This window comes from Garra rufa, chromosome 22 (genome assembly GCF_049309525.1).
Source record: "Garra rufa chromosome 22, GarRuf1.0, whole genome shotgun sequence".
Taxonomy (NCBI): Eukaryota; Metazoa; Chordata; class Actinopteri; order Cypriniformes; family Cyprinidae; genus Garra; species Garra rufa.
This window is the reverse complement of record NC_133382.1, coordinates 27,198,085-27,212,870: the sequence shown is the minus strand read 5'-3', so window position 1 is coordinate 27,212,870 and position 14,786 is coordinate 27,198,085. Positions and strand designations below refer to the sequence as shown.

Below are 14,786 nucleotides of genomic sequence, written 5' to 3'. Positions count from 1 at the left end.
AGTGTTGCCAATACAACCCATTGTCTGCACCTACTAGACATTTACATTTAAACGACATATTGACATTGTCTTAGTGTCAGTTTATTCCTTAATTAAACTTTCCCTGAACCACAAAACCAGTCATAAGGGTCAATTTTTGGACATCATGAATACATAAGCTTTTCATTGATGTATGGTTTTTTAGGATCTGACAATATTTGGCTGAGATACAACTATTTGAAAATCTGAATTCTGAGGGTGCAAAAAAAAAGAAAAAAAAGAAAAGAAAACAAATATTGAGAAAATCACCTTTAAAGTTGTCTAAATGATGTTCTTAGCAATGCATATTACTAATTGAAAAATTAATTTGATATATTTACGATAGGAAATTTACAAAACATCTTAAAGGAACATGTTCTTTACTTAACCCCTTAGAGTTCCTGTCAAACTTAACTCAATGCAAAACGTCCCGCCGGAGGAACGTTGGAACACTAAGGGGTTAATATCCTAATGATTTTTGGCATAAAAGAAAAATTAATAATTTTGACCCATACAATATATTTTTGCCTATTGCTATGATTATACTTGTGCTACGTAAGACTGATTTTGTGGTCCGGGGTCACATTTGATCTTTTTGATCTTCATGAAGCCTGTGGTAACCAGTGTTGCCAAGCCCACAGTTATCCCGCGGAAATGGGCTACTTTAACACGGTTGCCGCGGGTTGAAGCAACCCCAATAATGTAATTTTACCAAGGAAATCCTGCCAAAAAAACGTGTATTTTACTCCCCAGAACGCGATTGGGCTACTTTTGGGCTAGTTTTGAGAGGCAACCCTGGTGGTAACCTTGTACTTCACACACAGTTTATATTAGTATTATGTAAATAATAGTATAGACATGATCTGATGAGAGTGTTTTCCAACATCTGTTATACTGTCAATTATTAATTCTGTGCCTTTGTCTTCACAAAGGATGTCAAAGGCATGGGTAGACATGATTTAGTTTTAAACAATCTTAGTTTGACAGCTGTATGATAAATGAAACTCTTGAACAAAGCTCCTGCACTGTTTCTTAAAATAGCATCCCGCTCTCATCGGGTGCTACAAAGATCTTCCTCTTCTCTCCATCTTAGATGCAGCCAAGAGGATGCTATTGGCATTTATAAGTGCTGTCACTCAGACTAAACTTCAGCCTGACACCCAGACCTATATAACTAAGGTTGAAAGCAACAATAGCTGAATGAAAGGAAGTGAACTCTGTTTGTTTTGATGCTCTCGACTATTGTTGGGCCTTTCATGCCGGTCCAGGTGACCAGGAAGTACTGAGTTATTATCTGAGCATGTCATACTGTGTGATCACCCATCAGAAGCTCCATAAGCATGATCAAACAACAAAGCCTGTCACCCTGACAAATAGCAGTATGTTGTTATAAAGACTGGCTAAGTGGATACATGGGATAGAAATTGTGTCTGGTGTGCCACTCTATTGTTTCAGCTTGTGCAGATGCTGTTTATGAGGATGCAGAATTATTAATGACTTGTGTTAGGTTTCAGAGTTATAAGCAACAATCACCTTGCATAATGGCGCTGAGTAGATAGAGACCAGTCTGTGTGCTCAAAGTTAAAAATATAACAAGGAAAGAAGTTGAAGGTAATTTTTAATTTTCTAGTCACAATTTAAGTGACCTGTTTTGTCAGTACAAACCAGCATTATTTAAATTATTTCTCTGAGTTAAAGTGAAATATTAGCCAAGTTTTTGCAATAACAATAGCAATGTACCACCCAATGGCAACCTTTGTTGTTAAAAGTAAGTGCTTTGAAAATTTCCTGATGTAGCCTAAACCTTTGTCTTGCTCAGAGATGGGTTGCTTTCTGTGGCTTTGCGTGGTTGTGCCATCTCATGATGTAATTTCCTTTCTGTTTACTGAAGTGCACAGTTAAGATGAAGCTACGGTAGATTAAAGTCTGTGTAATTAATTTATAGTCTTTTGTAGTGCTATATTTGAAGTGGAATTGCTTTGAACATGATTTTAAAATGCCATGTGTAGTTTCTTGATGTTGTACAAAATGCCTTTTTAAAATCAGTTTTCAAATTAGATGTGTATGTTTGATTGCTCTTTCAGTAAAACAGGTTAAATGATTTTGTAAAAAAAAAATTTCTTTGGCTTAGTCAGTTTTTTTTTAATTAACTAATGTTAACTGATACGTAGTAGAAAATTGTTTAGTTTTAATTAACTCTCTCTCTCTCTCTCTCTCTCTCTCTCTCTCTCTCTCTCTCTCTCTCTCTCTCTCTCTCTCTCTCTCTCTCTCTCTATATATATATATATATATATATATATATATATATATATATATATAATATTATTATATTTTTCTGTTTCAATTTTTCTAGACTTTGTTTTAATGGTCAAAATCAATTTTAATTATCAAAAAGCATGTATAAATAATTGAAATCATGAAACTTACAGTATTAAACAGCAAATTATTTACCAAACATTTTTATTTTAAGGCCCTATGAATTTTTTCCCTTCAAATTCATTTTTTTTTAACCAGATTCCATTTTCTATTAATTTTCTGGATTCAATTTTAATATATATATATATATATATATATATATATAAATTATACATTTTCCCTAATTTTAAAGACATCCACTAAAATGTTATTCAGTGTAACAGTCTTATCAGGCATAAATCTATTTATTATATATTAAAAGACAAATTACTTTCACCCCAAATACTAATTAGTTGTAATTCAATTTTTTTTTAAATTTGCCACTATCCTAGGTTTTGACTATTTGTCAGAAAGAATTTTTGACTAATTTTAAAACACAATGAAATTTAATGGTTCCTTATTCATTTATATATTTTAATATGCAAAAGTCAGAATTAGCATTTTGTTTTAAATTTTACATAAATATTGTGTTAAATTGAATGACAATGTAACATTGATTCAACCAAATGTATTCTCCAAAAACGAATTTGAAACCTTAAAAATAGATACTTTACTTAATGTACTTAATTTAATGTGCTTTCTATTGACAAAATCACTTTTGTAAATTTAAATAGTTATTTTATATATATATATATATATATATATATAAATAATATTCTGCTAAATAATTTTTAAAAAGAATGTTTTAATAATAATTGTATTATTTCTATCATGTTTATTCAAGTTAAAAGAAACTTTTATTTTGACGGGTAGATGTGAAGACCTTTAAGTTTCCGTTTGTATATGAATTGACCATAGTTTTACTCAAAAGAAACAGTAAATTGCTCATGAAGTGTCTTATAAGTTTAGTTTGTGTATAGTTCTAGAGATAGGTTCATGTAGTCATAAATTGAGGCGGCAGTCTACACCATTTATCTGTACAGAAACACACAGAACATGCCTATTTACTGGTATTGTTTTTGTAGCTTATATTCACAGACACTCACACAGGCATTCCATATCACATTTTGAATTAAGTGTACTGATTTACTTTTGATTTTTTTCATCCAATATTTGGCAGAGATTCTGCGTCATACAGCAAATTCTATTCTTATGACTGGATTGCACAATTCCATTTGCGTTTTACACATTGAGGAAATCATAGGGCCCTGCAAATGAAACCTTAATGTAAAGTGTTACGGTTACTTTTTTTTCATTTTAATTTTTTTTAACCTTTTTGCTCTAGGTCAATTGAAATGGTCCTGCTGTGTGACAAATGCATTTTTAAAAGTACAGATATTCTATTTGATATCTCCATTAATATAAAATCATGAAAGATTCATGCACAGTAATTATAAAAGAATTAGCACAATCTTCTCAAATGGTTTTAGAACGAGTATAACATTTCACACCACAGGACGTGTCAGCTCCCCAATAGTGCGTCAACTGCCCTTGTGCAAACATCTATTTGAAAAATGTCTGTGGTGTTCAAAAATATTGTGTGCTCTAGACTGCTGAATGGTTGTTGGTGAACTGATTTGGTATTTGGGTTAAGCCAAGTCAGTCGACATGATCTGTGCGCTATTTTTAGTCTGATCTTTATGGATGACTATCTGAAGTGCAATGTAAGCTACATCATCTTCATCAAACAAGCCTAACAGATGCTTGGCTTAGACCAACCGCAATGTACACTTAAGTCTTGCGGTCAGATGCTGGAAGGTTTTCTTCAAGTGTTTGGATTTTTTTTTTCAAGTGGATGTCTTTTTAAAAATAATTAAACCTTTAAATGCTGCGATCCGAACCTTGAAGCACACTAAACAGGCAGACTCCAGGGCTCCAGACAAAAATATTTGTTAGTGGGTTAGTTCACCCAAAAATGAAAAATCTGTCATTAATTTCTCACCCTCATGTCGTTCCAAACCTGTAAGACCTTCGTTCATCTTCTGAGCGCAAATTAAGATATTTTTGATGAAATACGAAAGTGTTTCGACTCTACATAGACAGAAACACAACTACCATGTTCAAGGCCCAGAAAGGCAAATAAAAAGAAAATGCACAAAGAAAACAAATTACAACTTTATTCAACAATTCCCTCTCTTCCATGTTAGTCAATGTCGAAGGCTGATGAACTAACCTTTAAGGAGCAATTGGCTTCTATAAGAAAAATAACAGCATTGCCCGCTTTTGACTATTGCTGTGTTTTCTCACATTCTCTTTATTAAAAATGGTTCATTCCAGTAATGAATCTGTTTTTCCTGCACTATTTCTCTGCCCTTTTGGAACAAAAGTCATAAAACATTTTCTGTGTGTGATGATCATACCGGAACCATGCAAACTCTTGAATCCAAGAAGTAAAAAAGCCTTTCTGCAGTTGAATGTTCATTGATTGACATGATAAGATACGTTTCAGTTGTTTTCTATATTTCTTAATTGGACATAACTGGAGCCTGTCTTTTTCTCAGCAGGGGTATTATCAGTTTTGGTACTCAACAGATATTGAACAGTTAAAAGTCTTTTAAAAAGTCTGACATTTTTGTTTACAAAACAGTAATCTTTGCTTTTTGTCATTCTTCTCTTTGGCATTCAGTGAAATTTTTTTTTTGTTACCCAAAACATCAAAACATGTACATTTATGTTGTCTCCAGTGGCGAACTCAGCAAAAATGTTACTTGCAAAATAATATTTTTGATTGCAAACGCAACCACTGTGCAGTCTGGAGCCCTGAACTTTGGTGCAGATATACGAACACAACACAGAACAAAGACATCTAAACTAACCAAAAACAGTACGTAATGGCACAAGATTGCCTAAAAAGGACAAAATGCTCAAGCATACATAGTTCTTCTCATCATAGGGGCTGTGTTGCTCATTACAGTTCAATACAAATGGAACTGGTGTCTCCTTACAGCAGTAATTCATGGCGCTGTTTTGACTGCTTTTCACATTTTATTAGCTCTTTGTGAGCCTATTGGCAGGTAATAATGCCACATTTAACAAACACATTTAGCACAGGAAACAGCAGTTCCCTCTCTCTCTCTCTCTCTCTCTCTCTCTCTCTCTCTCTCTCTCTCTCTCTCTCTCTCTCTCTCTCTCTCTCTCTCTATATATATATATATATATATATATATATATATATATATATATATATATATATATATACACACACACACCACATACAACAAACACATTTAGCACAGGAAACCGCAGTTTGCACAATATATATTTATATTAGTGGTGGGCCGTTATCGGCGTTAACGTGCTGCGTTAACGTGAGACTCTTATCGGGCGATAAAAAAAAATATCGCCGTTAATCTATTCTCAAAGTTGGGTTGGGAGCTGGTTCTATACTATGTAAACTATGATGACTTTCACCTTGATATTTTAGCGCGGATGACATATACCTAGTCGAATTGCACTGTAGGGGGCGAGAACGAGTCTTCAACTTCTGTGAAATTACCACATCAAATGAGACGTGCAAACATGGATGCAGTTATGAAGCCGCTTCAGGGCAGGTGCGTTGCTAGACCCTTTTTACTGGGGCAAATCTGCTGTGCCCCAGTAAAACCTCAAGTTTGAGTTATAATTTACTTTGATCATCCCGAAATAAAGACATTTAAATATATGCAACAACTGAATTGACGCTTCTAAAAGCAACGCAGTTTAATGGAAGACTATGCACGCAGATAGGCTATCCATGCCCGTGCGTGTCTGTGTATTTAACGGCAACGCGCACGTCGTGCATTCTTTTGCTCAGAAGTACTTGGTTACACAAGTTTGTATAGTTAATTATGTTGTAAATGCAATTGTCAAGCAGTTTGTGATGCATTTTGGAAACAGGAGATGAGCGCCTGATCTAATGCGCCGCCTGGCCCGTTCTCGAAGACTTACTTTTAGTCATTATTTTGGTAGCACACATATTCTGAAAATGCCTTCAGCATTATTAAAATTAGCCATTTTAATCTAGATTAATCTAGATTAAAAAAAATAATCTATGCCCACCCCTAATTTAAATATATATTTGTCAATGCTGTCAATCGATTAAAAAATAAATAAATTCTGCATTAATCGCGATTAATCCCACCTAACATTAAAATTTTTTTAATTATATTTTTATATTGCAATAATTTCACATTTAATCTTCAAATTAAATGTAGAAACAACATAAAGTATATTTATAATATTTGTTTAATGTCATCTTTTTTTATGATTGAAAGCAAGTATCACCAACTGATATGATTTTTTCCCCTAATATTTAAACATTGACTATAGCCATTCAACATTGCAGTATTATCAATTTAACATTTATTAGACTTAAAAAACGTATTTAAATTAATTGATAACGATCTTCACATAAACCCATTATAAAACATGTCATGTAGCTACCTCTGTCCTTCAGCAAGAAAATATAGCCTAATTTAATATACAGGGGTTGGACAATGAAACTGAAACACTGGCCAATATAATGTTGGAGGTTTCATGGCTATATTTTTGCAGCCTGGTGGCCAATCTTCACTGATTGCACATTCCACCAGTAAGAACAGGTGTGAAGGTTGACTATGTGCACCCAATGGTTCAGACATTGTACTCTGAAGGTGGTGCCATGTATCAGGATGATAATGCACCAGTACACACAGCAAGACAGGTGGCAGAGTGGTTTGATGAACATGAAAGTGAAGTTGGACATCTCCCATGGCCTGCATAGTCACCAGATCTGAATATTATTGTGCCACTTTGGGGTGTTTTGGAGGAGCGAGTCAGATAACATTTTCCTACACCAGTATCATGTAGTGACCTGACCCCTGATCTGCAAGAGGAGAATGGCTCAAAATGCCTTTGGCTACTGTGCAGGACTTGTATTTGTCATTCCAAAGACGAAATGCTCTATTGGCCACAAAAGGAGGCCCAACACCATACTAACTGTGGTCTAAAACCAGGTGTTTCAGTTTCATTGTCCAACCCCTGTAGTTATCAAACACTAATTTCTAAATTTAATAAAGACAAAGCTTAAAACTACAGAAGATATTGATTTCTTTTTAATTTAGTTTTTTTGATTAGCAGACATTGCAGCAGCTGGTTATTAGGATATTTTGGCTGAATATGCTGATATTGCTAATTTATGCTGTCTTAACCACTGATTGATTTAGAAATGTGTGGCTAAATCATATAGAGAAGGACTTAGTAAGCTGGAAAGAGCACAATATTTTGACAGACTAAGGTTAATAATGATGTATACGAGCAGTATTAATGAAGATATTAGCCTAATATTTCACATACCTGACTGGAAATGATAAGAACAAACACAAATGTTGTCAAGTTTCTTGTCCTGGAAATCCAACCACAAACGCCTTTTGTTCCCCAGACAGTTTTTTGCACTCTTCTCTTTGATTTGTTATATCTTTTGGCTATAGTACTTATAGTACAAATGTTTTTCCTGGTCTGACTGATTAGTACAGCCCAAAACATGACAATAATTGAGCATTTTCAGCAGCAATAATCAGCAAAATTTTGAGTTCTGTTTGGTTCAGTGGCATTTTTTACGTTCAGTACCACCAATATGACCGACTGATGACGTGTTGTGAAAACACTCTATATACAATGGTAAAACATTTTCAACATATCTCTCAGCTTCCCTTAATTTTCCTTTATTAGCTTTTAAAACTGGCGTCTATGTCCCAGTTCATATAGATTACCATTCGAGATCCAGTTAATGTGCTTTAGTGGCAAAATGTAGGCCAGACAAGGTCTATTTCTATTTAAAATCTCTTTTGCTTTGGACCAAGCATAGACCCAGTCCTTTGTAATAGAGACAGCTTAGTCAGTGTGGATGCGTGTCTTGTATCACACTTCACCCAAGCCTGCTGGATAAAAACAAAGAGTGTTTGAATCCTATCAAATGGTGCTTCCACTCTAAAATCCCCTTTGTCAGTAAAAGTGTTGCTGTTTATATTTCACAGCTGTTAACGGAGTCACTTTCCCAACTGCTTGTGAATAGATCTTCCTCTTGTACATTCGCTCTTGCTCGATCAGTGTGAGGTTAAATATAGCTCCTTAAAGGATTAGTTCACTTTCAGAACAAAAAAAATTATAGATAATGTACTCACCCACTTGTCATCCAAGATGTTCATGTCTTTCTTTCTTCAGTCATAAAGAAATGTGTTTTATGTTTTGAGGAAAACATTATAGGATTTCTCTCTATATAATGGATATGTATGGTGTCCCCAAGTTTGAACTTCCAAAATGCATTTTAAATGCAGCTTCAAAGGGCTCTTAATGATCCCTGCCAAGGAAGAAGGGTCTTATCTAGCGAAATGATCGGTTATTGTCGAAACAAATTGACAATTTATATACTTTTTAACCTCAAATGCTCATCTTGTCTAGTCTCTGCGATGCGCATGCGTAGTCTGTGTGATCTGGGTCAATACAGTTAGGGTATGTCGAAAAACTACAGATCCAATGTTTACAAAGTGAACATACAAATAAGATCAAACACCCTTTAAAAAAAAAAAGCGTGGTAGGACGATTTTGAAGTTGAAGACGAAAACGAGATGGGAGTTTTTCGACATAGCCTAACTGTATTGACCCGGATTACACAAACTATACGCATGCACATCTCAGAGACGAGACGAGCATTTGAGGTTAAAAAGTATATAAATTGTCAATTTGCTTAGAAAGTAACCAATCATTTTGCTAGATAAGACCCTTCTTTCTCGGCTGGGATCTTTTAGAGCCCTTTGAAGCTGCATTTAAACTGCATTTGAAAGTGAACTATTCCTTTAATGTAACTTTTTATATTTATGTTTTTGTTTAGTATGATGCACATACAGTTCTGATATTGTGGTGGCTCAAGTTGTTCCAAGTTGTTTTTTTGTCAGAAGAAAACGGGTACCAAACAGTTGACAGTAGCCAGCAGCATATTTTTTGTTTAACAGAAGGAAACTCATACAGGGTTGAAACATCTTAATGGTGAAGAAATGATGACAGAATTTTCTTTTTCGGGTTGTAGTGTGTATAGATTATACCACACCTTTTGAAATAAATAAGCAAACCTGAATTGTTCAGTAATCATACCCTAGTGTCCTTGCCTCCACATTATACTGGCACTAAAAACAGCTTTCCTGTTACACAACAGCCTAACGAACAAACGGTGGGAGGAAACATGCCGACCACAGGAAGACAAGGGCTTTGAAGACAGGCAGGTTAAGGAAGTGATCGACAGATATCAGTAGACTCCTATTCACGTGGCAGGAAGCAGAGCTTGAGTTAGCTGATGAAGAGGCCCTTTCTAATTGGACTTTGCGAAGTGTCAACATTTAGGCATGGCTGACTGCAGTGCTGAGTTGCACCTTTCAGACGCCATTTACCTTTAGCACACAAGTCTTTGTTTTTGTAATATTGCATTGGCTGTTGCAGATTTTTATGTAACTCCCTTTCCGTCCCTTTCCCTTTCTGAATGCCTGAGTCCAGGCTTTGAGCGAGGCTGAGTTAACCTTGTCCGGTAGCCGCTGGGATAGGTATTAGTCCTGGCTGTGCCTGACTGTGCTATAAAAGATTCATGAAAACCTGGTGAATATTTTAACTGTTGACTCACCTACAGTTCCCTCTCCGAGTGTGTGCCCGCACAAAGAAACATCCCTCTCGCCAACATTCAGCCTGAGGGATGGCCTCCCCAGCACAGGAAGTGGTGCACCGTGATTACTGTTTTTAACCGCTCTTAAAATCTCAGTGTCTGATTTTAGACATACAGAACACAGAGTGGAGAAATAGCTTGTTAATAGGCTACGATTTAACCTACAATAAGTATGTTAGTGCCAGCTTTTGCATTTGGTTTGCTTTGCGTCATAAATTTTGTTTAGAAGAGATTCTTCAGTTTGAGTGAGGAATGATTCACAGACTGTCAGAAATGATTACAAGAGAAATACAGTCACAAAGATGACTTTTGTTTGCAGGCTGTTTTCACTTTGCGGTGTGGTGCACAGATGAATATCATTTATAAATTTAGGTTTTACTTAATTACAGAATTCGGATATTATCAAGTCATCGCTGTAAAGGGTTTGGAAACGCCACAGGAAAATTTGGACAATATCAGCCTCTTTATAATTTTGTGATGATGGGACCACACAAATGATTAAAAACATTTATTAAATAAAAACAGAAAAGTAATAGGTGCATTTATACTCTGTCTAAAGCTAATTAGCTAAATGGAGCTAAATGTGTTCTGATTCAATTATCTTCAAAAAAAAAAGTCTGATTGTGACGTACAATAATGTTCAAAAGTTGTAGTTTTAACACTTTTATTCAGCAAGGATGCAATAAATTGATCACAAATATCAGTACACATTATGATTTCAAATAAAAGTTGTTCTTTTGAACTTCCTGTTCAAAGAATAAAAAAAATGCATCACAATTTTCACAAAAATATTAATTATCTGCTTTCAACATTTAACAATATTAAGAAATGTTTCTTGAGTACCAAATCAGCATATTAGACTGATTTCTGAAAGATCATGTGACACAAGATTCAAGCAAAATAAATTACATTTTAAAGTATATTAAAATAGAAAACATTTATTTTAATTGTAGTAATATTTTACTGTATCTTTGATCAAAATAATGCAACTTTGCTAAGTATAAGGGACTTCTTTTGGAAACATTTAAATGTTTGAATGGTACATTTCTATTATTAAAGAGAGTCGACCCAAAAATAAATAAGTACTCTTGAATGCATGTCGAAGACTGAAATGAAAAAAAAAAAGAAATTGTTGAATAAACTTGTTATTTGTGTTTTGTTTGCGCACAGTAGTATTCTCATGGCTTCATATTATTATGGTTGAACCACTGATGTCACATGGACTATTTTAACAACGTCCTTTAATACCTTTCTGGCGCTTGAACGTGTCAATTGTGTTGCTTTTTATGCAAGGTTAGAAAGCTCTCGGATTTCATCAAAATATCTTAATTTGTGTTCTAAAGATGAATGAAGGTCTTACGGGTTTGGAATGACATGAGGGTGAGTAATTATTGACAGAATTTTCATTTTTGGCTGAGCTATACCTCAAGATTAAGTAATAAGAAATGATTATTGCTTCAAATGAGTTATTTTGACATTGTCCAAATCCTACTTTGCCTCAGGTGTTTCCAAACTTTTGGAGGACACTGTGTTGACCTGATTTACATAACCAATTGAAGACAAAAATGTGGTTTCTAGAAACCTGCTTGTATTAATCATAATTCTGATGTGATGTGATTTAACACCTTGTTTGGAATATTCACTGTAATGGAAAATTTGCTTGCAGGGCAAAAATGAGCTTTTTAGACAACGAGCCAAGGTAAATGAGAAAATGTACCAGTCAGCGAGATTGTTGATGTGACGCAGGAAGTTGCGAAAAGTCTAGCAAGAAACGCATTTGTCGAGTGAGGAAGAGACAGATTTAATTACGCACATTAAAAGACATGAACAGATAAATAAACAGACAGGCTGAAGCACAGTAAGACTCAAGGACATTCTCTTGTGCGCTGTTGTCAAGGACGTGAATGAGAATTAATGAGCTGATTCAATTACTTTGCAGAATAACAAAAAAGCAACATGATAAATGGGAAAAGCAAGCATCTCCCTTTTTTCCAGAAGACAATAGCAGTTAATGAATGTCCATGTCTTTTTCACTTTATTCTGAAAATGCTAATTACCATGTGTACAGGGATATTTTAAGTCACAGAAATGACAAACTCAACCTTTAAAGGGATAGTTCACCCAAAAATGAAAATTCTATCATTAATTACTCACCCTCATGTCTTCTAAACTAGTAAGACCTTAATTCATCTTCAAAACACAAATTAAGATTTTTTTTTATAAAATCAGAAAGATTTCTGACCCTGCATAGACAGCAACACAACTGACACATTCAAAGCCCAGAAATATCATCAATGAAATAGTCCATGTGACATTAGTGGTTCAGCCGTAATGTTATGAAGTTACAAGAATACTTTTTGTCATTCTCAGCCGTGCGTTCACAACGCTTCTCTTCACGTAAAAGAAGAAATTGTTCAAAATTTTATTTTTGTTTTCTTTGCACACAAAATGTTTTCTCATAGCTTCATAAAATTACGGTTGAACCACATGGGCCATTTAAAGAATGCCTACTACATTTCTGGGCCTTGAGCATGTCTGTTGCATTGCTGTCTATGCAGGGCCAGAAAGCTCTCGGATTTCATCAAAAATAAGAGGAACACAAAGGTCTTATAGGTTTGGAATGACATTAGAGTAAGTAATGACAGAATTTTCATTTTCGAGTGAACTATCCCTTTAAAAGTTTACCTGTGAAATGAAAATTTACTGAAAATGAGTTTGTTTCTTTGCCGGAACAGATTTCGTAGCATTACATCACTTAGACCAATAGATCCTCTGCAGTGAATGGCTGTAATCTGCAGTCAGTCCTCTAAACTATTCCTTTAAATATAATAGTAGGGCTGCCCTCGACTAAAGATTTTTCTGGTTGACTAATAGTTGTTCATTTTAAGTATTAGTCAACTATTAGTCGCACTTTATTAATAAACCATATAAATCATAATAATGAGCCTTTAATTGCCTACATGACCTAATAAGCGCTCAGCCACAGCGCACTGGCAGATATAATAATTAGGAATGTGGCGGGTAAGAACAGCAAGGAGACTGCATTAATGTTTTAATAATTTTTTGATAAACTAGCGCTTTTTTGTTTTCGGCTTAAGAGATGAAGTCAGCGACACTGACTGGTCATCCCCGCAGTAGTGATGCGGCTGTTTGCATGTTTCAGACGGATTACATAATCTGAGAATATTGCTGTTTTCATTTCAAAGTAGACCGTCACTCTCCATAGATATATTTTTCATGTCTGTAAGTCAAGTATACACAGAGTTTCGAAGTTTCGCACTCAAGTTCAAAGACCGAGACGACAGAAAGCGAATCCTGTTTACTTTTAATTATTTTACAAATGTGCAACGTTTTGTTGTTATTCTGAGTGCGCACAAATAAACAGAGTCTTTACAGATTCAAAAGATGTATTATTTTTATCTGTATGACTGAAAATGACGAAGCAAGTGACTGGCATCTCCATCTGTCATGCGGCTTCCACACTCCGCAGACACTTAAATAGCGCATTTTTAGGTTAACATTAGATTGAACTGCCATGTAAAGTTGCTACTACTTTGATATTTTAGATGAAAAGCCATATTTGAGGTTGATGAATTATAAGTGAGCATTTGTTTGTTCTGCCCGATGTCATATATTACCACATAGACCAGCCGTTAACGATCTGTCCATCATGTGACTTTGCCACTTCCTGTGGATTTTTTTTTTCTGGTCAACCAAGCCTCTTCTCGTTGACTAATGGTTAGTTGACTATTAGGGGGCAGCCCTATATAATAGTAATGCTAAGATATCCGCTCTAAGATGCTTGTGCAACACCAGCTCCGTTCTTCTTTTTGTTCTTTTTAAGATGAGTAGGACAGAAGGTCTTAGCAATGTGACTTAGATTGATTTCCTTGTAGAATTCACCCGTAGGAGTGTTTGGCTATGCAAGCAGCAATAACGTGTTCAATTAAAAGTGTGTCTGTGGAATATTGAGGTCATTGTTTATAAGGATGCATCCCTTCAAGTCGGCATCTACAAACAATAGGGCTTGTCTGGGCAAACAATGCCGCCAGCTTGGTGTGGTTAATGTGGCCCGCGACACAGACAGGCCCTGAGTGTTCCTTGATGATGCAATACGGATCCAAGCGCTGTCACTCCATGGGCCCGATGGCTCTGTTGCAGTCCGGAGGGAGAGGAAACTGATTGGTTAGGCCTGTGTCATGAGCACATTTGCAGCAGTGAATCACTGTGGATCTGCTCCCACACAAGCCTGTGTCCATATGGCCATAAGTAACCACAGAAACCAGCTCCATCCTCGTGCCTACTTGCACTGAAACAGCACCTTCTTATAAACATAGCATTGTTCTGTTTGTCCCTCGGGCTTGGTTTGATGTGGTCCTCTGAACTTCGACTCTGATCTTATTTTTTAGGTTGACTGAGCCGTCTGGGTACCTAACAGATGGCCCCATCAACTACAAGTACAAAACCAAGTGCACCTGGCTGATTGAGGGCTAGTAAGTGTTATTCCGTCCTATTTTCTCTCTCATCAAAGTTTTGTTGTGCCCACACTTCGCTCTTGCATAACCCCTATTTAAATACTCTTCAGCAGCCCTTACAAGGGTGTTTTCTTCTGTGTTGGGTTACCAGAAAAGGCTTGGAGGAGCACATTCTGCTTTGCACCCTTCAGACTTGGCAGAAATGCGTCTGCTGTAATATGTTCTCATGATGGATTATGCAGCCAGCAACACATTCTTAAGCATTATGTCAT

The 14,786-nt window shown here is 35.6% G+C and overlaps 1 protein-coding gene across 1 annotated transcript in view; it reads left to right on the top strand.

Moving 5' to 3' along the window:
• atrnl1b (attractin-like 1b) overlaps nt 1–14,786 on the top strand; it is a 46,778-nt gene that overhangs the window by 2,022 nt on the left and 29,970 nt on the right. The window contains exon 2 of the mRNA XM_073827891.1: nt 14,449–14,532. Within this exon, the coding sequence (XP_073683992.1) occupies nt 14,449–14,532 (84 nt within the window). The remainder of the gene's footprint in view (nt 1–14,448; nt 14,533–14,786) is intronic.